The sequence below is a fragment of the Anser brachyrhynchus genome (genome assembly GCF_964034855.1).
Source record: "Anser brachyrhynchus genome assembly, chromosome: 2".
In the NCBI taxonomy this organism is placed as follows: domain Eukaryota; kingdom Metazoa; phylum Chordata; class Aves; order Anseriformes; family Anatidae; genus Anser; species Anser brachyrhynchus.
The window spans coordinates 147,315,750-147,343,605 of NC_137695.1; the positions used below are offsets into that span (position 1 = coordinate 147,315,750).

The 27,856-nt window shown below is 41.2% G+C and overlaps 1 protein-coding gene across 1 annotated transcript in view; it reads right to left on the minus strand.

Annotated features, from left to right (window-relative positions):
• SAMD12 (sterile alpha motif domain containing 12) overlaps positions 1-27,856 on the minus strand; it is a 175,151-nt gene that overhangs the window by 68,193 nt on the left and 79,102 nt on the right. Inside the window, 4 exon segments of the mRNA XM_080582046.1 lie at positions 10,164-10,187; positions 10,190-10,210; positions 10,213-10,233; positions 20,978-21,118. Coding sequence (XP_080438172.1) covers positions 10,164-10,187; positions 10,190-10,210; positions 10,213-10,233; positions 20,978-21,118 — 207 coding nt within the window.

Consider the following 27,856-nt stretch of genomic DNA (forward strand, 5'->3'; position numbering starts at 1 on the left):
CTCTCCCCCGGCAGTTTTGGGCTGCTGACTCACGTTCAGCGTGTGATATCCCAGCCCCGCGTGCTCTCTCACGGTACCGTTACTTACTCAGATATCCCTCATCTGCATTCATACATTTGTTTTCCCTTCCTCGCCGCAGTCCTCGGTACTTGCATTTGCTTAATACTCATCTCGCTCATTTCAGCCATTTCTGCATTTCATCAGAATTACTTTGGACTCTAAACCTGCCCTCTGAAATGCTCAAAGCCTGTTAGAGCTGATAGTCCCTTACCACTGTGTTCTCCAGTCCATTGTCTGAGATATTATTGCAAATAATGACCAGCACCCGACCGAGGGCAGAATATAGCAGAAGTGCACTTCAGGCTCCTCTTCCCATTTTACAAGAAAACAGTACCTAGTCTTTGAACACAGCACTTCAACCAGCTCTTCACCTACCTCACAGTCATTTCACCCAGATGATTTTTTCCCTGTTTACTTGTAAGCAGGCCACATGGCTATCCGCAATACTGCCAAAAGCCTTGCTAAAGTAAAGACATGCTTACTACTTCTCTTTTTTATACACCTCTTATTCCATTCAGAAAGGAAATTAGAGAGGTTTGACACTTTTTTTTTAAACAAATCCACACTGGCTGCTTTTCTATCAGCTTATTATCCTCTAGGTGTTTAGAAATTGATTAATAATTTGCTGCAGCATTTCACCATGTATCAAAGTTAAGCTGACAGGCTTCCTCAGTTCAAATGTTTAAGTTTGCCCTTCCTCAACCTTCACAAGTTTTAAAGATAAAAGCCAACAGCTCTGGGATGGTTTCATCTGACTCCCAGGTACTCAGGGTCAATTTCCTCAGACACCGATGCCTGCATCTAACTTACCTCCATATATATTTAACATCTCTTTCCTTATTCCAGCTTGTGTTCTTTTCCCTCTAGTAAAGTTAACAGTCCCAAGCACCCCATCATGATTAACCCATTTTGGAAAACTGAATCCAAGAAAAGCTGAAATGTTATCCTCCTCTTTGTGATCAGCTTTCCCTTCCTTGTCTTAGAGTAACAGAACTCTAAACATTTCCTTCATATTTCCCTTATGCAACTCATTAAACCAGGTGTTTGTGCCATCTTTTATTTTTTTTTCACTTTGTAAAGCATTCTCCTACTCCCATTCCTGATTTTCAAGTAATTGCTGAGGTCCTGAAGTAGTTGTGATATTTTGTGTCTGCCTCCTTCAATGGGCTGCCATGCTGCCATGTCTGCAGCATCTTTTCCTTCAAAAACCCATCAGTTACCTTGAACTTTCTTTTCCCTCCCTTCCAGCCCTCACCTATCTATTCCAAGGTTCAAAGAAACCAGCTCTTTTAAAGTCCTTTGACATTATTCAGCTGCTTTTACTCATTTTTTCTTTCCTTCAGATCAGAAACCCTTTTGTTTTGTGATCATTTTCGCTCACTTTGCTTTCTGCCTTCAAATTCTTAACCACTTCTTTCCGATGACTAAGAATATAGCATAAAGTAAATTACTTTGCCCTCAGAAACAAAAGCAACCCTCTTTAGATGTTAATTCCTACTAGACAGCCTAGACAAGACTCACTTGACCAAGGGCAGGCATCTACTCAGCATGTCATTCTGGGGAAGAGATCAGGACCTCCCACAGCCAGATTCAACTTACTCCACGGTAGATGCCTAAAGCAAGTTACACAAAACACCTCTCATGGCTCCTGCTTTTCCTACAGCGACCCATAAAGGGAAATTGGACTATTCGCTCGCACATTGGCTTCTCTCAAAGCACAGAGCCACGCAGCATGGACGGTACCTCTGGAAGTCTTGCTCAGAGCAGGGTTAGTGTTAAAGTAGGTTGCGCATGGCTGTGTCCAGTCAAGTCTGGGTTATCTACAAGGATGGACATCCACATCTTCTCTGGGCCTGCTCCACCATCCACTGACTGTCCATTGACTTTATCTTGTACTGGAGAGCCCCAAACTGCGCAGAATCTTCAAGATTTAGTCTCACCAGCACCAAAGGGAAGGGAACAATCGGTTCCGTTGACCTGCTGGCCTCACTGCTGCTTGTACAGCCCAGTATGTTGCTGTCCTTTGCAACAAGGGCACACTGCTTCTTCATATTCAAGTTGTTTTCCAGTGCTCAGGGTCTTCTTTAGCTGGCTCCCTGGCCATCGGCCCTCAGCTTGTACTGGTGCAGGGGGGTTGTTGCCTGTTGTTGTGGAGGCAGCACTCTTTGTTTTTTGCTGAACTTCCTAAGGTCTATGTCAGCACGCTTCTCCAGAGTGCCGACGTCCCACTGAGTGGCAGTGCTGCCCTCCAGCACACCGAGTACGCCCCCAAATGTGGCATCACCCTACAACTCGCTAAGCGAGCACCCTGTTTCATCCTCACTTTATGCCACAGATTACAACTCTATGAGCCTAAGTCTAGATGATTCTCCATCTATGTCACTAATTATCCTGTCTGTATCTCAGCAATTTGGGTATAAGGCCTCTGTGGGAGACCATGTCAAAAGCCTCGCTAAAGTCAAGTTCTACAACATGCACTGCTCCTCCTAACTCCTCATCACAGAAGTAAACTGGGCTGGTTTGCCCTCAGTAAACCCACGTTGGCTCCTCCTTGTCCTTCATGTGCCTGGGCTTCTAAACCACAAGAGTTGACTTGTCTCCTCCGTGTTCCCCATAAAACTGTGTTCTATTAATACTCCTTGATAGTTAAAACGCTCCTTACCCCTTGGGCCTTTCCTATCAATATTTCTGTCAAGTAGAAAAATGCAGAAACTACTCGTCCTAAGCTTGTGGGCAGCAAAGTAACACTGAGCTTGTCAGGATGTTGATCTAAATTTGAACATAGCATGTATCAATAAGTAAACATGGCATTTCTTTTTCAGTTAACACAACCTACACATATTTATTCACATGATTAGCACTTCCATACACAACTCTTGATTGATTTTCATTGCTTACATTCTTGTTATACTTGGTCATCAGTAATGATAGACAACACTAAGGTTTTGGGTTGTTTGCTTGGTTTGGTTTTGCTTTTGTTTTTTTATTATTTTGGATTCATTTTAACCTCTAGTTGTAAAATAGATCTTAGGGTGTAAAAGTGAAGTTCAGTGAAAATGTTGAAGAACAGTATTTTCTAAATACACTACATAATCAAGGTAAAACTAAGCTTATCATTACACTTTAAGTAAGCAGTCTTATTAAGCAAGGAACATTATCTTCACTTGGTGAACTGGATGTCTTACTTCTGGTTACCATATTTCTCAGCATCTCAGAACTGGTAGATGCTATCTCCACTGCATAGGTTTTGTTTAAAGTTTAAAAGCAAAATAAGCTTTTCAGCTTTTTTTTTTCATCCCAAGTGGTTTCTTACCTTTGAATGAACTAGTCAGTGAATTGAAATAGCTGAATAAACATGAAAAAGATATTATCTTTGCACCTGCAGAAGTCAAAAAAGAGCTTAGCGCTTCAACAACAGGTGTTTAACCAGCGACTTTCACCAGTTTGGTTGTCTTGACTTCCTTTGCATTTCAGCAGCAAATACTCCCTGCTAGATGCTGAAAATACAAATTGAAGTAATTACAGAAACCCGTAAGGTCTAAGGTTACTCTGCTGTCTGAAGTTCAAATAAATCCAACGTACTTCTCTTTAAAAAAGTAAATATGCAGCATAGTTTTAATTTAAAAATCACAGTAAATATTTTATACCCACTTTGCACTACACAATTTGCAACTGTTGGAAATACTGCAGTGTTTGATCACAGTTTTTAGTTCTCTGATTTTTTTAAAAAAGAGAAAGGATTAAAAACTGCAACAGAGTCCTTGCTGCATAAAACCACCCAGAAAACAGTCATTGCTTCATCCCCCATAGAGTCCAAGTGTGTGCTGAGGGGAAGAAGTGGGAGAGGGGTAGATGTGAATTAATCAGCTTTTGGTATAGGGCTCTGTTGCAAGAACTTCTGAGCAAACACATCACCGGTTTCGTATAGTCTTCATTTCATGCTTTTGCAATTGTAACACAGTTTTTGAAAATTCAGGCTATTCAAGCTGTAACTTGTACAAAATCTTGCTTCACTGCTACCAGTATGGTTCATCCTGGCTCTCTGCATTGAGTTTGACATTTTTCCTACTTCAGACACAGCTCTGAACCAAAAAGCTGAAGATGCCTAATGTTGCTTTTAAAGCTCACAAGATCAGTTTGTGATTGTAACAGTTTATTTGTCTCTGTTTTCCCTTTATTTTAAATGAAAATACCTCCTTATTTATACACGGGGTAAGTTGAGCAATAAAGACAATAGTTCTAAATAAGAATTAGAGATGTTTAAAACCCACAGAAGTGGGCATGGATGAATTTTGTTTTTTGTTTGGCACATCTGTCAAGCACCTAGATCTGATGTGCTGATACAACAAGACAGCTTAAGGCAGTAAACATGTCAGATCCATCTGTTCTTCGGGACACAGAGAAGAAAAGGGATTGCTCCCTGCAGTATTCTGTACACTCGAGACCATTTTGGAGAGGCTTCCCTCTGCTGCTGACAGCAATTCAGCTCTACCACTTTAAGCCAGAGGGTTTCCAACCTTGTTTCCTGTGCTCCAGCTGGGCATGTTGTGTGCCCTTGGCTTCTTCTCCCTGCTCTCCGCAGTCTGAGAATCGGTAGTTTGGAAAAGGATGCAACTGCATGGGAATGGCTGCAGCAAAGTCAGGAAACAAAGCACAGAAAGCAAGAGTGGAACACATCCTGGGTGCATGTAACCTCACATCCTGGCTTCTGCCATGGCTTTCAGCAGCTGCATCTCAGACCTGGTGTATTCATGTCCTCCACTACTTTCTTAGAAAAATCACCTCCCAGCCATGTTTTAACAAAAGCCATGTTTTAGCCACCTTCAGCCACATTCAGGGATTTTGGCAGATGTTCAGGGGACACACCTGAAGGAAGAATTAAAATAAAGGTTTCTTGCAGGATATATACAACGCACTGATGTCGAGCTGGCTGAATAGATCTTTAACTCAAGTAACGTCCATCCATTTCTCACTTTTGACTGGCAGGAGAAAAGAGGGAAGAACATGCCCAGCCTAAATGAACCTAGCAGACCCACGTAACAAGCACAAAGCTCAGCTGTGTTCTGCAGTGAGCAGCACACAGTTTTAGACACATGCAGGCAGGAAACAAGAACAGGAAAGCTCTTTTGTCCCACATACCGGTCACACATCCATATTATCCAACCCATCTGAAAATCAAACCTCCAAGAAGACAGAGCTCACTGGAAAAGATCCTGCTTTGCTCAGCCCTGTCAGGTTAGTCCCAATGTTGAGAGGTCTTTAACCTTGTTTCAACTTTTCCCTAAATATTTAAGGCTAACATCGAGCTGTCAGCATTGAATTCAGGCTGTAACAGTCCTGCTGAGAATGACTTGGTCTAGGTCAAAACCACACTGACTCTAACGAAACAAACGGCCAAACATCTTGTCCTCTGACTCCACATGCAGGTCACGCAAGAGAGTAGGGCATAAATACGAGGAGATGGGCTGGGAGGGGTTGTGGGGCGGGAGGAGTTCCTGATCCAAAAACCGCAGCTTCTGCCGTGCAGTGCCAGATGGAGCTGCTCTGCACATCACAGGTGTAAACGCGGATCTCAGATGTGTAAAGCAGCTTCGACCTTCAGCTTATCATTCAACACGTACATAAACAAACAGCCGGCACAGTGGGCTGCAGAATGCGTAGAGGCTCTGGTGAAGCCCTGCAGAAAAAGGGGATGGAGATGGGGGGTAAATTACAGAAGCCTTGCAATGCACGAGGTCGAGCAATGAGTGATTGGACCTCTACTGTCTCAGTCTGCTAAGCATCAAAGGTGATGGATTAAGCGTATCGCCCACTGTAGTTCAAGGAACTCATGCATGTTATCAGTTTCTTAAAAAGGCCGACAAAAATCGTGAAGGAACAAAACATGTAATTAAAGCTGAGGGTCTGATTAGTGAAACCCAGAAATACCCTTTTGGAAAGCCGGCCCTATTTGCTGCAAATCAGTTTCAGCAGCCAATTTGAAGCTATCACACCAGCACGCTGTTATATGTAAGTTAATAAGCACTTACTATTGATGGTTTCTGCAGTGGCTGTTAAATTTTTAATCATATCCTTAATTTACTGTTTACGTTCTTATCCAATTAAAGTGTGTGTGCATGCGTGTGACAGAGAGAACATGGAAAGCTGTGTTTGCTCGGACATACAAACCCTGGGTGATGTATGTCCATTGGAAACATTTTTTTTCCTCTTCCCTTATCAAATTCAGTGAGACTGCTGTCCTTTTCAAATATAAAAAGATTTAAAAATCTTGCTTTCTAAATGTAGAAGTATGTGTCTCCTCCTGCTTGATTTTTTTTTTTTCCACACAGCCCTCTTATTTTCAGGAGGATGCCATCCCAGTCTGCTGTGCTAAGTTTGCACAATTCTGCTGCTAGAAATGGGCCCCGCTGACCTCTCTGTACAATGCTGTAGCTGGAGTTTTGAAGTGAATGTCATTAAAATGCCCAGTGCCTAAAAATGGGCAGCTTTATTGGCACTTTCCTGAACAGAAATCCCAGCATCCCTTTTCATTTGTGGATCAGACATTTAGGTAACGCTCTGGGACATCCTCATCCCCAGCTCAAGCTTTCAATAGATTCCTCCAGCCATAAAAACTAGACGCGCTGAGGAGATGGGAGACGGATCATTTATTTTTAAGCACTGACAATTTTTCACGGTGATCAACAATAAAGTTCTCAATTACAGAAGGAGAGTAAATAAACTGAAGGAGGATAGAGCTTTAAAGAGAGCTGGGTGATGACGGAAGGAGAGAGATTAGAAAATCTCAGCGTCCAAGAGACGAGCTAATCACAAATAAAATGACATTACAGTCTTATTACTACCTCATGCTGAAAAAGTCCAGGCTGCCATCTACTTTATTTTGTTCTCAGGATTAAAAAAAAAAAAAGCAATTCTATCACTCCAAATATAACACCTCAAATTTCTTTTTCTCTACAGCAGAAGAAAAGTAAAGATAGGAAATCAATATGTTCATAGAAGAAAATAAGCATCTGGAAGTTCCCATATAAGGGAGAAACGAAAAGGCTGCGGATGTCCTGACAGTGGCAGAGCAGGTTGGGTTCCTGTGCGGAGGTAAAAGCCTAATAAACGGAGATGAGTAAACTGCTTTTAGAGAAAATGCTGCAGTTACATTGTGCTTTTCCAGAAGCCCATTAAACCTGCAGCCGAAGCACTGGGCAGTTGCACACACCCTTGTGCAGGGACCGTTCCTCAAAACACCCCCACCAAGGAGTTTTTCTACTGAGTGCGCTCAGACCTGCACTCCAGGAACCGGACTCCTGCCTTTAAAACACAAGCCGCCCGCATCAGCCAGGCAGCTCAAAAAGGCAGCTTCAGTTCTCGTTTTATTCTTTGCCCCCGGGGGCAGGAACTTTCAGCAAGGAAGGATGAGAATATGTAATAAAAGGGAGACAGGAAGGTCTCCAGTAGGCTCGGAGTCCTAAAGATAGCAATGAAACTAGCACGAAGGGAAGGAGGAAACCACCCTCCCACATGAGAGGAAACCCCAAAATAAAACCTTTTGGCAGATGGTAAAAGGCTTTAGCATTCAATAAAATGAACAAGCTGCATGAGAATGCAAAAGAGCTTCAAGGGAGACACAGAAAGCACAAACAAAAGAAGTATGAAAAAGCTTGGTTTTCCAGTCATTCTTTTGTGTTATTATTTTGAGTCGTTTTTTGGATAGGTTTTACCAGCCTTTCTATGTAATTCAAACTATGCAGTTCACGGCTTTCAAGAGACTTACACCTTCATTGCCCATATGAATTACATGAAAGGAAAAAGTTTTCAGCAACTTTTCTGAATTACAAAGCAAAAAGTTAAGTTCCCAATGAGCACTTCGGCTGGAGCTCTCAGCCTGGTCCTGGCCTTCATGTGCACGACTCGAACCACCTTCAGAGAGGCAAGAAAAGCCACAATCCTAAAATAATACTAATGGTTTACTATTTGTATCAGGCTCAAGCACATCCAGATAAGAGGAGGAGCTCAGAGGACAGGACCTATCTAACCCTAGTTATTAAAGAACTCACAGTCAAGAAAAATTGCCAAAGCACAGGTAATTTATAACCCAGGACAGTTTATAAAATGAGTCCATCACTGATTCATACTAAAGGAACACTTAAATTACAAGTAAGAAAACCACACCGAAAACCCTTAACCCAGAACTTTTAATTTATTAATTTTAGCCTTTTTGGTTGGTGCTTTAATTCTACTACCAGTGAGCAGTAGTTAGCTCAGGTGAAAAATTCTTCACAGGAAGTAATAGGATGTGAAAGATGATGCTACGAATTGTAGCAAAAAAAAAAATAAATTCAATTTAAGGGTATAGCATAACCAAATGCTGCTAACAGGTACAGATAACGGCAGAAAAATTAATATACTAAGGCAGTGGAAGATCGGCGGCAAATTAAAAGTAGGTAACATCACTTGTTATATACTTCACGCTGAGAAGCAAAAAATGGCAAAATCTACTGCCTTGCTTTTCCTCTATTCATTTTTAGCTAACCCAAATTAGATGGCTAGGCCTCCAGCTGACAAAGGAAAGAGCCTCCAGAGGGCAATGCATTGTACCTATCATGGGCATCTGTTTTAGAACGGCACAGATTATCTCTGGAGGTGGCTATCACTCTTCATTGATTACTTGAGAAATGTGAGCAATGACTTCAAATAGACACCTAACTTTTGGCTAGCTAATGTAAGACACAGTAAAGACACTTCAAACTGCTCAAGCTAAAACTTGTATTTATCTTTGATTATGCCATTTTAGTAAAGACCGTGAATAGAAAAATAAGATAAAAAACAGGTTTTGTGGTTTTTATTTTCGTTGGTGATTACGAAATTAGAATTTCGAATAACATAGGTAGTGAGCATCATCAACAGAAAATTTGAGACCAGGTAGGAAATAGGCTTTATATAGCTAAGAAAAAGTTTATAAAGAGAACAACGCATCAAAACTGTATTTTTGATATAATAAAATTGGCAAGGGATCACGATATTTTTCAATTTTAGAAAGACCTATGCTGACTTAAAGAACAGAACACTTATGCTTCTGTATTTGTGGTTTTAATTAAGTTACTAAAAAGGGTTATGGATTTGATCCAGAGGTCAGCAGAGTCATCGGTACCCTTCATTGATTTGAATGGGCTTTATAGTCTCATGCTGTAGAGGAAAAATGGGGTTGATCTTGTTCTCATTTTAACTAGTTTCACATTTCACCAAAATCAATGGAGCATTACTCCTTCATTTGCCCTCATAGAACCAAGAGCAAAGTTGAGGTCTCATATTTTCAAAGGGAGATTATTTGGATAAAACCAACGTGGAGCTGGTGGTAGACATAGATTTGCATTCTTCTCAGTAACTACTCTTGCTGTATGCTCACTGCATTAGAATTGGTACAGATTGTGTGCATGAGGAGTATGGACCAAGTTTTGAGTCATCTGAAGACTTTCTCAAAGACCTTATCCACATCAATTATAAGCAGCAGAAACTTAAAGAAGACACTAGCATCAGGTGCTCCTAATTCTTAGAGATATCCATGATAAAAGGATTCATTTTATCTGGTCCCAGCGTCTGTTTAATGTTCCTCATCTAAATACCCTGGGTTCTGGCCATCTGGATCAAGAGAAAACATGGAATAAACTTGTAAAACAAATTCTTATACTAGAATTATCATGTGATCAGTTAAACCATGTAGAAGTAGAGTAAAATTCCCACAGTGACAGGTCCCATTATTAGAGAGAACCAAAGAGATCTCAAGAACAGCAGTAACAGTATAATAAAGGAAAACATGAGTTGCTGACAAAGCAACAATCACACGTTTTAGTGCTTAACACAGCAGCTGATATTTAAGAAGGGAGAAAGAGAACTTATCAACAAACAGTTCTAGCAAGCAAGTATCAGTAAACAACAATAATTCACTCTAAAAAAGAGCTTATTAGGATTAGAAGAAAATAAAACGCTATTTTCACAGCAACAGCTAAAAAACCCTCTACACCTAAAAGATAGATTTCTAGAAAAAAAGACAAAAAAACCTCATAGATATCTCATTTTAAGAAGATACAACCCAGCAAAAAGACATTTGTTACCTTGATGGGCTGTAAGGGCTGGCTATTTTCCATGATCCTCAAAAACTATGATCCAGGTTTAAGTAGAGATCTACAAAAGTCAACAGTATCGGTGATTAGTGTCACAGCCAACAGCTCCACCAGAACAGATGGCAGCTGCAGTGCTGGACACATTAAGGTAATTCATGAGCCTAGAGAAAGATGCATTCAGAAACTCCGCAGGTGACAGCAGATTTGTCAGCGGAGCTGTGGAGGTAGGACTATCCCTCCCTTCCTTTTCCTGTCCCTTTCATGTGAAAAATGGTTTGCTTCAAAAAGTCTTTCAAGTTTGGACCAAGAATTGTAACCGCCGTGACACCGGGGGAGCGATGAGCTTAGGGAATTTGCAAAGGTCTATCTGCATCCTTAATTGCCTGACGCTTTTAAAAGCCAGTCCATTGTCTAAGATAACGCTGATTGCTTCTTCCGGCATCCAGGAGTCTTTAAACACGGCTGGACCATCTTGGCACCTTATGACAGAAAATCACAAGGCATGGCTGAATAGCGTTTCACATAACTACGCTCTCTGGTACAAGCTGAAGAAATTCCTCACCAATCAACTGCAGTCTAATCAGCCCTTTAAACACTCAGGTTGAGGGGAAACCAGCGAAAGAAAGCTAGAGCAGTAGATATTAATCTCTTGGCCCAACTTTAACAACAATCCTCAGTTACTCAGGAGATTGTAAAGGAATGAAAAACGAAAAGAAATAGCATTAGAAAGAAGCCTTTCCTCTTTGTTTCTCGAACAGGCTGGAGCGAGCTAACACTTTAAAGAAAGAAGGAGATGTGATTACTATTCCCCCTCCATCTCTACCTCTGACATATGCTGAAGAGAAAAGAAAAGAAAAGAAAAGAAAAGAAAAGAAAAGAAAAAAACATACTGTTTAGAGGACTTTGGAGAACACATTTTAATAACACAAGTTTTGCATTACTGCTCCCTGAACAAAGACATAATCAGTTAGAAAGAACCCCTTCTTTTTGCTTTGCAAAACCTTTTTTTTCCAGGTCTTTCTCTCAAAACCCATCTCCTGAAAATCATACACAACAGTGCTCCCTCAACACAGAAAACACGAACTGAACTTTGGAGTCTGTTGACTGATGTTATTGCCAGCAAAGCTTCCTAACTGGTCTCAGTAAAGGACAAGGCAAAATTATTTGTTTCAAGACCCAGTGTTGAAGTGGCTTCAAATGCACCTCACGGCATCTGATGCCAGCTGATGGCAGCTGGGTGTCCCAGATGAACTGACTGGGAAGACCTGAATCCTATTTCTAGTGGAGAGGGCTCAAAGCTCTACGACCATGTCAATGTATATGCCTTCAGACTGCTCTCAAGCTTGAAGGGAAACCTTGACGTGATTTCTTGTTCACATACGAAAGCCTTTACCATGCTTTCCCTATAGTTCCTGAGGATGAGCTCCAGCTCTCTTGTATAACTGAATGAGTGTGCCTGCTCAGAGTCCTGACATTTCGTATCGGGCTGTCTGGATATAAAACGAAGCGAGCACTCCTAAGCCCAGATGTTTTCTAATGAGGTTGTCTTCAGGTGGACATCAGTGGTACAAGCCAAGTGTATGTAAACTAACTCATTTTCTAACTATGTGGATAACTGAGAATAAGCTCTAGGATGTGGGTGAAACCTTAGTGCGGTTGAGGAGCTTCAGAACTGTATGGCATTGCCATGCATGCACAGCCTAAAACTCAACCCTTTACTCATATACTGAGAAACACAAAGACTTACTCAGTGGCCTTAGAGATGACTCCTGAGTTCTGTAAGGAACGACTCACTGCAGATTTTCACAATGCGTCCTTTCTTCACACAGGTAATTTTTAATAAGACAGGTGACTGGGAGTCATTTTTTTACTGGTAAAAACTTTGAAAATTCTGTGAATGTAAAACTACGCATAACAGTACACATTTCAATATTCATAGAATGGCTCGGGTTGGAAGGGACCTTAAAGATCACCCAGTTCCAACCCCCTGCCATGGGCAGGGATGCCACCCGCTAGATAGGCTGGCCAAGGCCCCATCCAGCCTGGCCTTGAACACCTCCAGGGATGGGGCACCCACAGCTTCTCTGGGCAGCCTGTGCCAGGGCCTCACCACCCTCTGAGTGAGGAATTTCTCCCTAATATATAATTTGAATGTAGGCTGTTTCATTTTAAAGCCATTACCCTTGTCCTATCCCCAAATTCCCTGACAAAGAGTCCCTCCCCAGCTTTCCTGAAGGCCCCCTTTAGGTACTGGAAGGCCGCTGTAAGGTCTGCCCGGAGCCTTCTCTTCTCCAGGCTGTACAAGCCCAACTCCCCCAGCCTGTCTTCATAGGAGAGGTGCCCCAGCTCTCTGATCATCCTCGTGGCCCTCTTCTGGACTCGTTCTAATAGGTCCACATCCTTCTTATACGTTATGATCACACAACACAGCTGTAACTGAACTGCAAACAGAATAATAGGTTTATTTAAAAAAAACATTTATCTGGCCACTTACTTCCATTAATATTCACGTTGAAAACCGTGGCTGCTGTATTGATGTTGTCATCTGCTGGAATTAGCACTTAAATAAAAAAAATTACAAGTGTCTCATGAGTACTATCCTCAGGCTGCATAGAGGAAAATTAAGTATTTGTTGACAGCTGTTCAGAATTTTGTTAGAATTCAGAACTCCTTAATGTCAAGGACCACAAGATCATTGTTAAACACTTCAATATATTACTTTATAGGGAATCAATTTCAATTAAAATCCATTCAAATAGTGGCTGGAAAAATTCTATAATATTGATCTTCAGGGGGAACTAGCATAGCTAAAATTATTAATCATACCTGAACGTGTCATAAAACACTGGTCTAGTACCCATGTTTTATGATCACGTCAAATAAAAAGGTTAAAAAAATCAACCCTTTCCTTTGTGGAAGATGCTGGAGATCTGCATACTGCTTAGTAATAAAAAAAAAACAGATCATAACACTGCTGACCGACTGTATGACTGAGTAAATGAAGGTGCTCTATCACAGGTAGCATAAAAGCCATTAAGAGAAAACTTTTATTTGAATAGAACCACATTCATTTTTAAAATTACATTACAGAAATGCTTTTAAAGAAATTGAGTGAAAGAAGAGAAAGTTTTAAACAAAACACATACTTTTTATATAACTTAGAAAAGCAAGTTTACAAAGGTATAAAAAGGGGAGGGTTTTTCTCCCACCTCCCTTGATTCTTTCCAGTAATTATAAATCTTTATTGCACAGGCCATAAATGCTAGCAACAACAGGAAGAAAAAATGCTTTTGAACTATTTGGCAAAGTCCACCTACGGGAATTGAAAACAGCAAAACTTTATATTTTCAAAAAGGGTTTAAGTGACTTTCGTGTTTGTTACAAGTACCAATATGGTGAAACACTTTGCTAACAGAACACATTTATGCAGGCGTCAGTAACGCTGGTTTCATAAAATCAGAAATACTGTGTTATCTGAGTGAAGAGGGCAATTCATCCAGCCTTCAGAGCCACATTTTGCTGCTTGGGAGTTTACATCTAGGCATAGCGAGTGGCAATTGATCTCACCTAATATTAGTCGTCTGCCCTGTAGACAAATATACCTGACAGACATCCTGAACTTTTACAATAATCAATGGAGAGCAACAGGAACAATTCCTCTGATGTGTCTGAGATGTGACTGGTCTGTACGTGAAATACAGAGGATGCATGGCTACTACTGCACGCACATAACAGTGGGATTGCTTCGTCTCTGTAGAAGGCAGAAGAGTCCCAACCCAAGGCACACAAAGGTAGGCTTTGGCAGTTTGGGCTCCACTGAGGATGCCATATTTCCGTTTGTAAAAAGATTTCTTGTGAAGAACTTGGTTGATGACAAAATAAGACAGATACTAAATGGATAGCAAAAGAATTAGGCAGGGATTCTTCCTAATGCAGTACTTCTGGATGCTGGGGAGCACACGGGGATGAGACCACAGAGAGAGTCCAGGGTTCTTGGCTCTGTCAGAGACAGAGCATTTGGAAGTGGGATAGCGTTCTGATCCAGAAGGACATTTCCTATCCTCTTATTTCCAGCTCTGCTCATTCAGATTGTCCCTAACGGTGCTAGCTGTTGAAGACTACATCAACCAGAAGCCCAGCAGTGTAAATTCCTATGCATTTTCCAAGGGGTAGGAAGGTATAGTTAGAGCTCTGATTCTTCATTTATTTCACAAAACGACTATCAATCCTAATTTTATTCTAGGCCCGATTTCTGGAAAACCTCATTAGAAATGACAAGTATGTTACATTGTAAATGGCACCATCTTACAATATGTAGACGTGATTTATTTGAATTCTGTGTGAACAACTGTACCTATTGCTGGAATCCCTTTTAACAGCCTGTTCTTTTCAGCTGGGTGAAAACAAGTGATTTCTGCTGGCATTGATCACAAACAGCTGCTGTTAAATCACAGCCTCTGACTGTTCAAAACTTTCCTATTTGGTTGAAAGTCTTTCATGACTGGTCACAGCACAAACAGCAATATTTAAATTTTTTTCTTAAACCTTTTAGCAAAATTGTTTCTTCTCTTTCCAGTTTACACAAGAGTGGGGAAATATGCATATATATAAAAATACATATGTAAGATGTATTCATTCAACATGTAAGACAGTTTTGGGTATGGATTAGCTTAGAAGGGCCAAACTCTCCACACCTAATTTTCCAGCATACTGACTTCTAAGAAATTTGAAAAGCAGGAATGAGAAAGAAAAAAAAAAAACATTAATAAAACAGTAAGAAAACGAGACACTGAAATCAATCGTATAAAATGGATAAAACTGCATTCCCGCTAGACTAAGTTGCAATATCATTTATGGAAACATATAAAAATGCAAGCATCTAATAGTATTATACAGCTAAAATCTTGCCGTAGAAGTTCATCAATACAAATTTCATAGCTGCTTACATGTTTCCTTATTCAAACTCCAAAATAATATGCTATGCAATTCTGTGCTAAGCACATCCAGAGTGCACTACAAGGTATCGTCCAGTGTTCTGGGACTTACTCTGTCAGCTGGCTCACTTGGTTGTTTGATATGAATATATATATATTAGCATCACAGCAACAGCTAAAAGGTAACTATTAGAACCATGGCAATTCAGTGGTCTATCAGGGACTGTTGATTGCACTGTGAAGTCTATTCTTCAGGTTAGAAACCAGAAACGTGCAATTCAAATAACTGATGCCATAGATGGAACTTGATATTCATCATCACCAATGCATGTATTTTAAACATTTTTATCTGTGCTCAAATAGACACTCCACATACAATATTGTACTTCAGCTAAAACAAATGAAAACTATAGAGAAAGCCTCAGTGCATAGTTGTAACCTGAAAAAATTGATTTTCAGAAACCTTAACAGTGCCTAAAGTCTGAAAAACCTCTCAGAAACAACCACAGCTTCTGACTACCAAGACTATATCCTCTTTAAGTGCTGCATATGTCCTTGACCAGGAGAAAAATACAACAAAGACTGCTCTTTTGTACTGTAGGATGGCAACAAAGTCATTTTATGGTCTTGGAAGAGAAGTGTTAAGCACTTAGCACAAGTGCTAAGATTCCTACAGCGGCACAGGAGAGAGAACATACAACGGAAGGAAGTGAGAGGGGTAAGGACATATAGAGAAAATAAACCAGTACAGAGAAGACTAAAACTTCTTTTTCTGTAACCAGGCAATTTACCATGTTGAGTCCTGGAATACAGTAGTTTATCCCTGGACTTTTGGACAAATTGTGCCAATATTTCCATGGTATTCTTTATTTTAGATTTATGAGGTCTCTTAGAGATTTTGGAGCACAACAGGAGCACAAAGCAAAGGAAATCAGCTGGGAATTAAGTTTGCTGAAGCTTTTCTGAACTATCAAGTGTTTTTTTCTGTGCATTGGATAGATGCCATGTATGCAGCATATGCAAGAAACATTTGCATAGTAATTTGTGCTAGAAGAAGAAAGGCTCTTCCTGACTAGCTGGAAGCTTCCACTTAGGGAAAAGAAAAAAGGTGAGGTCAAGATAATGAAAACAAAAGAAAACGGGTGCCTGGTAAGAGGAGAGTCAACATTTCAAATGCCTCATGGCTCAGAACACCACCACAGGGACATGAAACCCAAATTCCACAAGTGTTACACACTTCCTCCCATCAGCTGCCTAGGAAGGCAAACGCACTGCCTACCTTGAGCGCACGCAGAGGCAACATCTGCTGTTTTTTACAGACATGAAAAAGAGTTTTTCTGGCGGAAGGAACTCTTGGTTCCTTAGGTGCCAAAACCTTGAGTCCAGAATGTACCCAGGAAAGAAAACAGTACATCAAGGAAGTGTAACAGGATCACCCTCTATCACGAACTTCAGTTGTTCTGACTTCTTTACAAGGATGACAAAGAGTTGTCCTGATCCCAAGCCACGGTTCTTTAAGAGACATAAAAGACAGTAGACAACAACAGTTCACATACTGCTGTATCCATAAAGCCTACACAGCAGGGTGATGGCAAGCTGCAGTCTTCTCTTGATTCCAAAAGACTTTCCAGTCCTGCACTTCAGAAGGCCCTGTGTTCTCAGATCTTCTCACTGCTCGAGCCCCTTTCAGGCAGGTGTGTAATTCCCAGCCATTCATGCTGTGCACCAGACCCATCACAACAGGGGAGGTCTTCCTATGTGGGAATTCAGACAATGGGAGTAAGTCTAGCACTTCAAGGCTTTGATTATGGAAAATGACAACGAACGTCCTCAGACACGATCGTGCAAGCTGGAAAGGCAGCGTTCAAATTCCTCCCGCCTTCAATATTCACAAGGAAGGAGCGGACAAGGTGAACAGGAATTAGGGTAATGTTTCCGACAGGCTGGGAGGGTTCGGTGCCAAACAGCTGAAACTTTCTCTGCTTGATCATGCCTGACTTTACTCTAGTACTAAAAGGCTGCTAATACTACAAAAATCCTTAAAACGGGGTTCAGTGGGGTGGGGTTCGTAGTCCTGGTTTATTCGCCACACTGACCCTGGAAGCAGTATTTCTGTTACCAGTTTCCTCTAATGCCCAGTGAACAATCCGTCTCTGGAATATGTGGCTCCTACTTCATCTTTCCTCAGAAGATGAGATGCACCTTTGAAGGCCCTCTAGTTCCTTTCCTGGAAGAATAAAATGCTAGGGCATTATAATACATTTTGAATGGGACTATACTGGAAATTGAAGGAAGAAGAAAAATTGGTCTTATTGTGGTTACCAATGGGCACATAAGTTTTTCAGTAGCTTAGCACCAGGGCAGGATGAGTATAAAACTTACTGAAGAAATAATGCCAACAGGTATCAACAGCTGTGATGCTTTTCAATGAAGCATAAACCCTTATTCTAACACATTTTTCTAGCAGGAGATTTTTTATTTTTATTTTATTTTTATTTTTTTAAGAAAATGGCACATCCTGTGGCCAGGCAGCACATTAAAGTTGCGCTTTGCCCTATATGAAACTCAGAGAGAAGCATAGGAGAGGCTCCAATGTCATCTTAAATGCAGGTATCTGAATTTTAATCTAAATCCAAAAGTGCCTCATAAACTCAGCCCTATTAGCAGATGGCTGTCTGTGGATACTTTGCTGAGAATCACACACAGCATTGTTCTACCATTTTGAGGACAGTCTCTGCTATGCTAGCCAAAACCAGGACTCACATTGAAAAATCTCAAAATAACTTCTTTGTGTAGTTATGTAAGGCTTTTTTTTTTTTTTAAATGATCTTTCAGCTCAGGTTTTGAGTGGAAACAGTACAATAATGGTGTTTCCAGCAGTGTGCAGCTCTCCCTAAGAGACACTGGAAGATATTTTGTCAAATTAGTTCCTCAACATCACTAAGTCTAGGAAAAAAGCAGAGATCAGTAGTTGGGCCTGTACCCTTCTACCCTAGCGCAGGTTGGAATAGCATTTCTGCAGATAATAGCCTCAATCAGGCAGTCCTTACTCCAAAGAAAAGTCTCCCTAAAACTCGAGACAAGTCTTCAATTACACAATCACACACTATTCTGGCTTTAAGATCCCCAGAACTGACTGGATGGTGTGTCCTGAATGAAGAAGAATGAAGCAGTTTTAAGCAATTTTCTAAAACAGGAGTGGAAAAGAATGCTAGTTCTCTATTGAGTTTTTAAAATGAGGTTAACTTTCTCTGTGGACAACAGAACACAAAAACACTTAAAATACCTGATAAATACTACATAGTGCTTTTTTTGAAACTTTCCCTGTCCCCTCCAGCTTCAATCAGGATACAAAGAGAAGTCAGTGGAAGTCGTTTTGCTGACATCAATGGGCTCTGAATTAGGACCTCACTGCTTGTAACCCTGCTGGTGTGTTAAATGAATTCAGAAAGGATTTTTAGTGGCTTCTTTTACCTAAAGATCTCTTGAGCTCTGCATCGAGAGACAGAGGGCTTTTTCACGTTTTTGGAGGACATTTTGGAGGACAGCAGAGGACAGTGTACCTACTGCTGCACTGAGGGCTGCATTTTGCAAGTTGAATTTTCAAAAAGCAGAAACTGCTGGCATGCAAATCTGTTACTCTTCAGAGAAAAAAAGATCTCCAAAACAGAAGAAAACTTAGAGCAAACTATTTCAGTAACAACCTCAATTAGAAATGTATAAGCCATAGCAAGTGTGGACACTGTTTGAAGAAACTGGGCAAGGGGACAGAACCAGTTTCAGAGAAAAACTGACATCCAGTTTTACAGGCTGCACTTATTTGAGAAAATGTATCTTAACCTTAGTACTTGCAAACAGGCACTCTCAGCAGACACACTCCAGCTTGGTGTAAATGAAGTGATAAGGGATAGGAACACTGCTGTCAACCTATCACTCATCGTCCCCTGCTCTGGGATCACACGATTAGCACAGACCTGCTGCACGAGGGAACATTCAGTGGACAGCTGTACAGCCCCGTAACTCCTGCTCTATTTAAGGAGGCTAAAATGGAGCTCAGTGCAGCACAATGGCTAGTGCCACTCCGGGGGAAGACAGCAGGAGCTGCAGACCATCAGCTTTTTGTAAGCTTGTGCTGTTTTTCATAAAGCACACGATGGCATGCCTTTATATGATCAGACGAAGCAACTGTTCTCTCTACAAGGCAGAGAGAGACTACATTAAACACACACCCATACATCAATTGCTGAACTTTCTTTCATAGTTCAGTATGTGTTTATTCATGCCCTTACCAAAGTCCAAATTTGTATCTTCAACTGCACAGACAAGGATTAAATCTCAAAGGATGCTTCACTAAATTCCTTGAAATAGCAGTCACCGCTGTCTGACTGATCATGACTCATAGTTGATGTGTCCGGAGGGAAGCCAGAGAGAAACAGAAAAGGAGAAGCCTGGAAAAACATAGTCCTCAATACAGGTTCATGTGGAAATCTATCTACAGTGACCGACTGACCCACATTTACAGCTCCTAGATCTTCACTGTCCCATATCAGTAGAGTTTACTTCCATAAACCAGCCTGCGGCAGTGATGGTTGACAACCAGAACTTCGCAGCCTGTAAACTCTCCAATAACATTTCTTATGTAGGGGAAGAGAGAACCCAGACAATACCAGAGAAAAGGATGTAGGAATAATGGATGAAAAGATGAATGGATGAAGGGAAGAGGGCTCTACACATCTGGCGAGCACTGATGCTTCAGCATGAGCACTGCCTTTGACATGACAAAAGACGAGGTGAAGTCGTATTCACAGATCATGGTGATATAAAGGAGCCCTTAAAGCTCCTCATCACAATCCACAAGACACCGAGCCTGAAGGAACTATTCAGCTCTTTCAGATAAAATGCAGCTTACTCAACTAATCAGAGAGTTTTTCCCCAAACACAGTGAGAAAGGCTTAATCGGGAACATAATGTCATGTGTGAAGGACGTTTTGTTAAAAATATACTGCATGTACTGAAGAACTCTATTTTTTTCATACGATGTGACATATTACAGGCACTGAACCAAAACGCCACAGAAGTGTGTGGTTTATGCTATCTCACTGGACTACCAAACAATGTTTAGCATTGAGAAAGCACTGCAGATATGTATCAAAAGATGTATAAATGTTACTTTACACTGTTACCACAATGACTGCTTTTCTTCTGTGTTACCACAGCTGTTAAAAAGCCCTAATAGAAAACTAATAATGCAAGTCACTATAAAACATCTTAACCTCATTTTGAAAATATGTACAAGCTTTTTTGTTACTCCTGCTTCCCTGTCTCCTAATCAAGATCTCCATATTGAGCCCAGTTTTGCTTTTTTTCAGCAGCATAAATTAGAAGCAACTCTATTCAAGTCAATAAAATTACTCCAACATGAAAAAGGAATCAGCCATCTGCAAAAAGCAGAGTCTAACAGGTAATTTTCCACTGACAGCTCTTACCATAAAACAGGTTACAGAGATTACTCTTTTATCTCACATTGAAAGTAAACAATTAATGCAAAATGTACAGTGTCTATGAAGACAGCATGTTCTCTTCTTGTTCCCTTTATATGTAATTATTTTCATGTTAGTAAGCAGACATTTAAGTAAGACCGCCATCAGTGGTAGATAGAGCCTACTCATCATGCAAAACAGGCAACTGAACATCTCTGTTTATTTGTGCATTATTTTACCTTTTGTCCCCAACTTGGAAAGCATGTGGAATCTATGAGGCATTTTCACGCATCATTTCTTGCTGCAGAATGTCAAGTCACCTTTTATTCCCTCAGGCAAACTTCTCCTACCTGATCTCAAGAGCTGCCCACACCGAAATTATTTTTCATACCTTGTGTAAGCAGCTGGAGGTTTCGGACTTCTTCTCTCACCTTCAGCTGAAGGACTTGCTGCAGAATGTGCTGTCGCAGGCTTTCCTGGGCAATGCCCATTCGTTCAAGCTTTTTGTCAGTAAGTCTCAGCAAAGCACGGCCTGGATGCAAAAGTCAGAAAGAAAAATCACACAAGGATTTCCGTTAATGTAATATTCTCACTCTGACAGGCTGATTTCCTACAGCAAAAGCTCCCAGCCCTGAAATACTTCAGTCTGAGATGACAGAGTCTCCTCGGTTAGGTACTGTTTTACTGTCAGAGACTTATGTTCCACTCTTCCCTTTTCTCTTGACTTTATATATTGTTTTGATATTTTGCGAGCCATTTGGACATGGAAAATTGGTATCTGGTGCCATTTTAGATGACCAATTGCTGTAGCTGAGTGCCAGCTGGTCTCCCCCAGAAGCCTACAATTGGTCCAGGTGTCTAAATAGGCCCTCACCTATTATCAAGCATGTAAATTACTGTCAAGAAACCACCAATGAAAGTGAAATTTGACCAATTTAATCAATTTTTAGATATGCCGAGGATGAACGTTGTTGCAATTCAGACATGTTTATAGTGTAATAGCAACACCTCTCAGGAGAGCCCTATACTTGGAGATCCAGCCTTCCAAATCCCTCTAAGCAGTAACCTATCACAGCAAAACAGAAAAAATGAGCCAGAGACTTCCCTTATACATCCCCATACACAATCATTTGTATCTAAGTCATTCCTGAAAAAGCTGTTTGCCCAGCTATAAAGATTGCCCTATTACAGCCTTTGCAGGCTTTGAACTCTCTGTTCGCGACTTATCTTCTCCATTAGGGTAATGTTGCACCACGGTCCCATGCAGATTGTAGATATTAAAAACAATCCCCACTCCCCACATTCTGCTAGTGGAACTCTGACTCCATCTTTTGGGCACCTTCACGCCATGAGCAAACAGGAGGAAGGCGGCCCATTGGTGGAGCCAACACTAGAGAAGTATTTGGACCAAGTAGAGAACCAAAGCATCAAGCAGAGCCTTATATTAGGAGGAAAACAAACAAACCTTACTCTCTTTCATTTTCACCAGTTTTGTGAGCTAATACAGGGAGGAGAGTCCTGTGGCCCTCTACTGCCTCTTATTTCCCAACGTCTATGTTTGCCTGGCCACAGATGCCCTGGCTGACACTGGCAAAGCACACTGGAGCTACATCGATACCACCTTGGAAAGTAGCACGACGCTTGGTTCAATTTTTTAAACAGACTGAACTTTTTACTTCCTCTAGTTCTAATGGCAAGCACTTTTAATTATTAAAAATCCCTTCTTTGATTTCTCAGGCTTTATTCTGAAAGCAGAAGAGGATGGTGAAGAAGAAGTTACTCTCTCCACAACACAGCAGCCTCTGTGCTGCCATTAGTGGGGCTTTTGGATGAATGGTGCAATTTAGCTCATCATAAAGCATTACTCAACAGCAAGATAAGGACCTTATTCAATCTCTTTCTTTACAAAACAGCAATATGGGTACAGAATTTTTATGATTATTTTAATTAAAGAATTTGAGATAAGTTAACCACCAATAATTCAAGGGGACACATAAAATTTGCCCCAAAACCAAGTAGTTAGCAGCATCCCCTTCAATAACTGCTACATTTCACTCATAAAAAGTTCGGTGAAGTGGTTGGTGGGATCTTGATATGATGTAAATGTAATGTAAAGTGCTGGGATGTTATTATTAACAATGCAAGATCTCATTGATCAAATGAAAAATGACAGGGTTCATTCATTTCCTGCCCTTCCCTGTCTCTCAAGCACTCAATACCATGGAGGATGACCTTTTGATTAGGAAAAGTTTCTTTGAAATCATAAACAAGAAGAATTCTATGGGTTAATGTAATAACAAACTATGGAAATTAGTTCCTTGCAGATCAATGCCAGCTGTCCAATTCCCTCGGTGATAGAGATAGTAATAATGACTTCAATTTTTATGTCGCCTTATCACACTAAAACATCTTAAAGCAATTTACAAAGGATGTACAGCAGCCTAACAGTATGGTCCGTAATGTCAATCTAGCAACTGAAAGCAAACAAAAAAATAAACAAACCATCAGTTTAAAGAGTGCCAACATCCATGTCATCTTAGGGCAGGGAGTCAGCAACAGTAATATGAAAGGACAGACACAGGCCATGTATCTCATCCAGTGTCCTCCACCTCTTTTTGGCCATGGATATAGTCACCACTCTTTACTTCCTCAGGGCACCTCTTTATTTCATATTCAAGTCAGTTTTCTACCCCAGTCGCTGCCTTTGGAAGTTGAGTGTGCACAACACAGAGACATCTCTTTTCAACTCCTGGCATGCCAGTTCCTCTGTGGCTTTGGCTCAAAGCACAATGCCATCGGGAAAAAATGTCTTTGACTCATACTATTTGCAACAGCTTTTACAAGCTGCCTTAGATTAACTCTTTCCTGCACCAAACACAAGGTGACCTGTTGAGGCAGTGATGAGGCAAGAAGGTAAACATCCATAGGCAGAAGTTGGCATTTCCAGAATGCAGGAAGTGACCTGAACTAAGACAATCAAATCCAATCCTCCCCATACTATCTTTCTTCCCTCTCAACACTCAAAACAACAAAATTCAAGTCAGAACTGGAATAACTTATTATACTGGTACTAAGTCATGACTTTGAAAAGATAGAGCTAATGACTGGAGTCACCAAAGCCAGTTAGTTACTAAGACCAAGGTCCTAATAATCAACTAATGATTTCAGATGCTTCACTGTATTGCTTCCTGTACGGTATGTACCTGAAAAGTGCTAAGGAGTCTGTAAAGGTTATTGAACACTGAGCTTAGATGTCCAGAGAGGTTGTGGAGCCTCCATTTTTTGGAAATACTAAAAACCTGACTAACAAGGTCCTGAACAACTGGCTTTAGTTGGCCCTGCTTTGAGCACGGGGACAGGACTAGACGATTGCCAGAGGTGCCCTCCATCCTCTGCTATTCTGTGCTGCTGTGGCTCAACCTTCATGAAGGATCTCAAGATTAAGATCTATTTTCATTGAAAAAGAGAGGATTAATGAAGAAAATTAATAAGCATACCCAAAAGATGGTCATTTTGGCAAGCATCAGAGATAAAAGAGACAGCTATGCAGAAACCATTGGGCTAGATTTTTAATTCTCAGAGCATGTTGGACAGAATATATTATCAAGAGCAGAACACGTAACAAGCATTAGGTTTTTAAAGAGTGTACACTGATCTCTGCTAGGACGCGAGTAAGGAACTTTACTTACAACTCGGGAAAAGTTCCTCAAACTAAAGAATGGCTGCTACCTCTTTAAAGGCTGTTTTATATATATGTAGAAGTAGCAGCTACATGCATAAAAGACACTACATTTTTTTTCTAAAGTATCTTGGCCAACAGAACAATAAAGATTGTAGTCACAAACACATAGGCCTTGGCTCAAGTTATTTGCACGGCAGGGAACCAAATGCTTTAAAAAAAAACCAACAACCCTCAGTATCTCTATGCATCTTTTAGCACCTAAAACCCAGCCCTCACATATTCAGGAAGGAACAGCCATGGAACGTTCTGAGACACCCCGAGGGCAGACACAGAATATAAAATACTTTCCAGCTTAATAATGGATTGATGGCCTAATTTCTTCTAATATGACTTAGCTGTTGCAGATCTCATCTGATCAAGCTGGGATTAGATGAAAATTTAAGTGGAGGGAGAAACATTGCATGCCACAGAACATTAATATGAGTATAAGCATTGGTCCAATGAGGTTGGCATTGGCCCTAGAGCAAGGAATGTGGCGCGGTCGGCTGTACCTAATCAAAAATGCTCATACCTCCCCTCATGGGTACAGCCTACCGCTCCTCTTCTTTTCCCTGAGCCTGTGAAGCTGACAGTTCACAGACATCTAGAGGGAGACCATGCTAGAAGCCCTGATAGTATACTTGTAAAGGAGGTGAATGCTTAAGGAAGAAAGGATTTATTAAGTGTAGAAAGAACTGAAGAAATGCAGGAAAGCAAGAGCAAATAGTAGGAGGTTGATCTCATGCAAAACCGTGAGAACTATGGCTAATTTAAAGTTGATAAGATAATGAACCAAGGGTGGGAACAAACAACGTGTGTGAAACATGGCCAAGAAAGGTGATCTTGTCTTCTGAGTGCAACCTGACAGGCACTCATGAATATCAAGACAAAATATTCAATTTACTTACCATGGAGCACAGAATCTAACTGAGAACGAAAGAACAGGACAGAGAACACAAGGACATTAAAAATGCCCTACTATCAGACCAGCGGTTCATCCAGCTTTATATTCAGAGATGTATTTAGGGAGAGCTACTTAAAGGGTTACTTTCTGAAGTCATTCCCCTTGAACTGTGCCTGCTACACTAGGGATACTAGAGAGTACATCATTTTTAGCACCTACATATTGTCCTGATGTCCATAAATTTGTCTTCTTAATCCTGCTGATACTGTCTGCCTCTGCAGCCTCCTGGGGTAGCAAATTCCAGAAGCTCACTGCCCATTTTTGCCTGTTTTATATTGGTTTCTTACTAACTGCTTCAAGTGCTCCCTAGCTCTTGCATTGCAGTATTTGGTGAACAATTCCACAATCAGCTTATCTGTTGCCTTCATGATTTGTAAACCTCCATCATTTGCCTTTTGATCATATTTCTGGATGACAAACTTAGAAAAACAGGAACACAGAATTCATTAAATCCCTAAATTATCCAAGCTGAAAACCTGAAAAAATATTTCCATGCTAGAAAGACCATTTTAAATTGTTGTTGAAATGATTGTATATTCTTACTTAATTGATAATAATGTGCCTCTCTGGTTTTTGTATAGAACAATTTCAGACATATTGCTTTTGTATTTATCTCTTTAGTTCCATTAACATATTCATAATTCTAGTTCACTGCTTTTTTCTACTTGAAACAGTCTGATCACAGCTTTCCTCTTTTTTTATACGGGCTGATGTTTGCTTCTCTTCACTTCAGTGCTTGAAAACAAGCCTCCTAGGACTTACCAGGTAAGAAATTTCCGTGACAGAGATAGAGACATTAATATCATTGTTCGGGTGCTGGTGAGACAGAAGTATAAAATCCTCATCACACGCTCAGGAAGGAGGAATTCAGACAAGAACAGGCAGAGAGAGGCTATGACTTTATAGTGAGGAATGGTGCAATTATTTCATGTGAGGATGCTAGATAAATGTAAACCCACCTACAGAATGAAAACAGCCTCACAATGGCAGTGGAAAGCGATGAGTACCAGGGAAAGAGAAGAATTATTAAACCAAAGAGCTAAGTTAAAAAGAGGAAAGATGGATATGAACACGATTGAGGAAGCCGGGTTCAGGAAACTTTTGTAAAAAGAAATAGTACAAACCAGCAATCATGCATATTTTCAGAACAAACTTGATATGACTTAATGGTGTTCGTGATAACCCATCAGATCTTATACAGTCCTAGATTTTCTGCTTTCCATATAAGAATTTACGAGCATGTCTCTTTCTCATGTCAGTCTCATCACTAGTCAACCAGACACATCAGTCACTTCATCATCAATGCACTGGGGCAAATCTACAGCTTTTCCTGCCAAAACAGTTAGATCTCTTTGCCCCTCTTCAACTTTCTAACAGCTCACTAATGAGGCAAGACCCAGTTGCTTCAAAAGCACAGAATCACAGAATCACAGAATCGTCTAGGTTGGAAGAGACCTCCAAGATCATCTAGTCCAACCTCAGCCCTAACACTAACAAGTCCTACACTAAACCATATCACTAAGGGCTACATCTAAACGTCTTTTAAAGACCTCCAAGGATGGCGACTCAACCACCTCCCTGGGCAGCCCATTCCAATGCCTAACAACCCTTTCAGTAAAGAAGTTCTTCCTAACATCCAACCTAAACCTCCCCTGGCGCAACTTTAGCCCATTCCCCCTCGTCCTGTCACCAGGCACGTGGGAGAATAGACCAACCCCCACCTCTCTACAGCCTCCTTTAAGGTACCTATAGAGAACGATGAGGTCTCCCCTGAGCCTCCTCTTCTCGAGGCTAAACAACCCCAGCTCCCTCAGCCGCTCCTCTTAAGACTTGTTCTCCAGACCCCTCACCAGCTTCGTTGCCCTTCTCTGGACTCTCTCGAGCACCTCCATGTCCTTCTTGTAGCGAGGGGCCCAAAACTGAACACAGTACTCGAGGTGCGGTCTCACCAGAGCCGAGTACAGGGGGACAATCACCTCCTTAGACCTGCTGGCCACACTGCTTCTTATGCAAGCCAGGCTGCTGTTGGCCTTCTTGGCCACCTGAGCACACTGCTGGCTCATATTCAGCTGCCTATCAACCAGTACTCCCAGGTCCTTCTCCGCCAGGCAGCTTTCCAACCACTCATCTCCCAGCCTGTAGCGCTGCTTGGGGTTGTTACGCCCCAGATGCAGGACCCGGCACTTGGCCTTGTTGAACTTCATGCAGTTGACCTCAGCCCATCGGTCCAGCCTCTCCAGATCCTCCTGCAGAGCCTTCCTTCCCTCGAGGAGATCGACACACGCACCTAACTTGGTGTCATCTGCAAACTTACTGAGGGTGCACTCGATCCCCTCATCCAGGTCATCGATAAAGATATTAAAGAGGACCGGCCCCAGCACTGAGCCCTGGGGGACTCCACTAGTAACCGGCCTCCAACTGGATTTGGCTCCATTCACCACAACTCTTTGGGCCCGGCCATCCAGCCAGTTTTTAACCCAACAAAGCGTACGCCAGTCCAAGCCATGAGCAGACAGTTTCTTGAGGAGAATGTTGTGGGAAACGGTGTCAAAAGCCTTACTGAAGTCAAGGTAGATCACATCCAC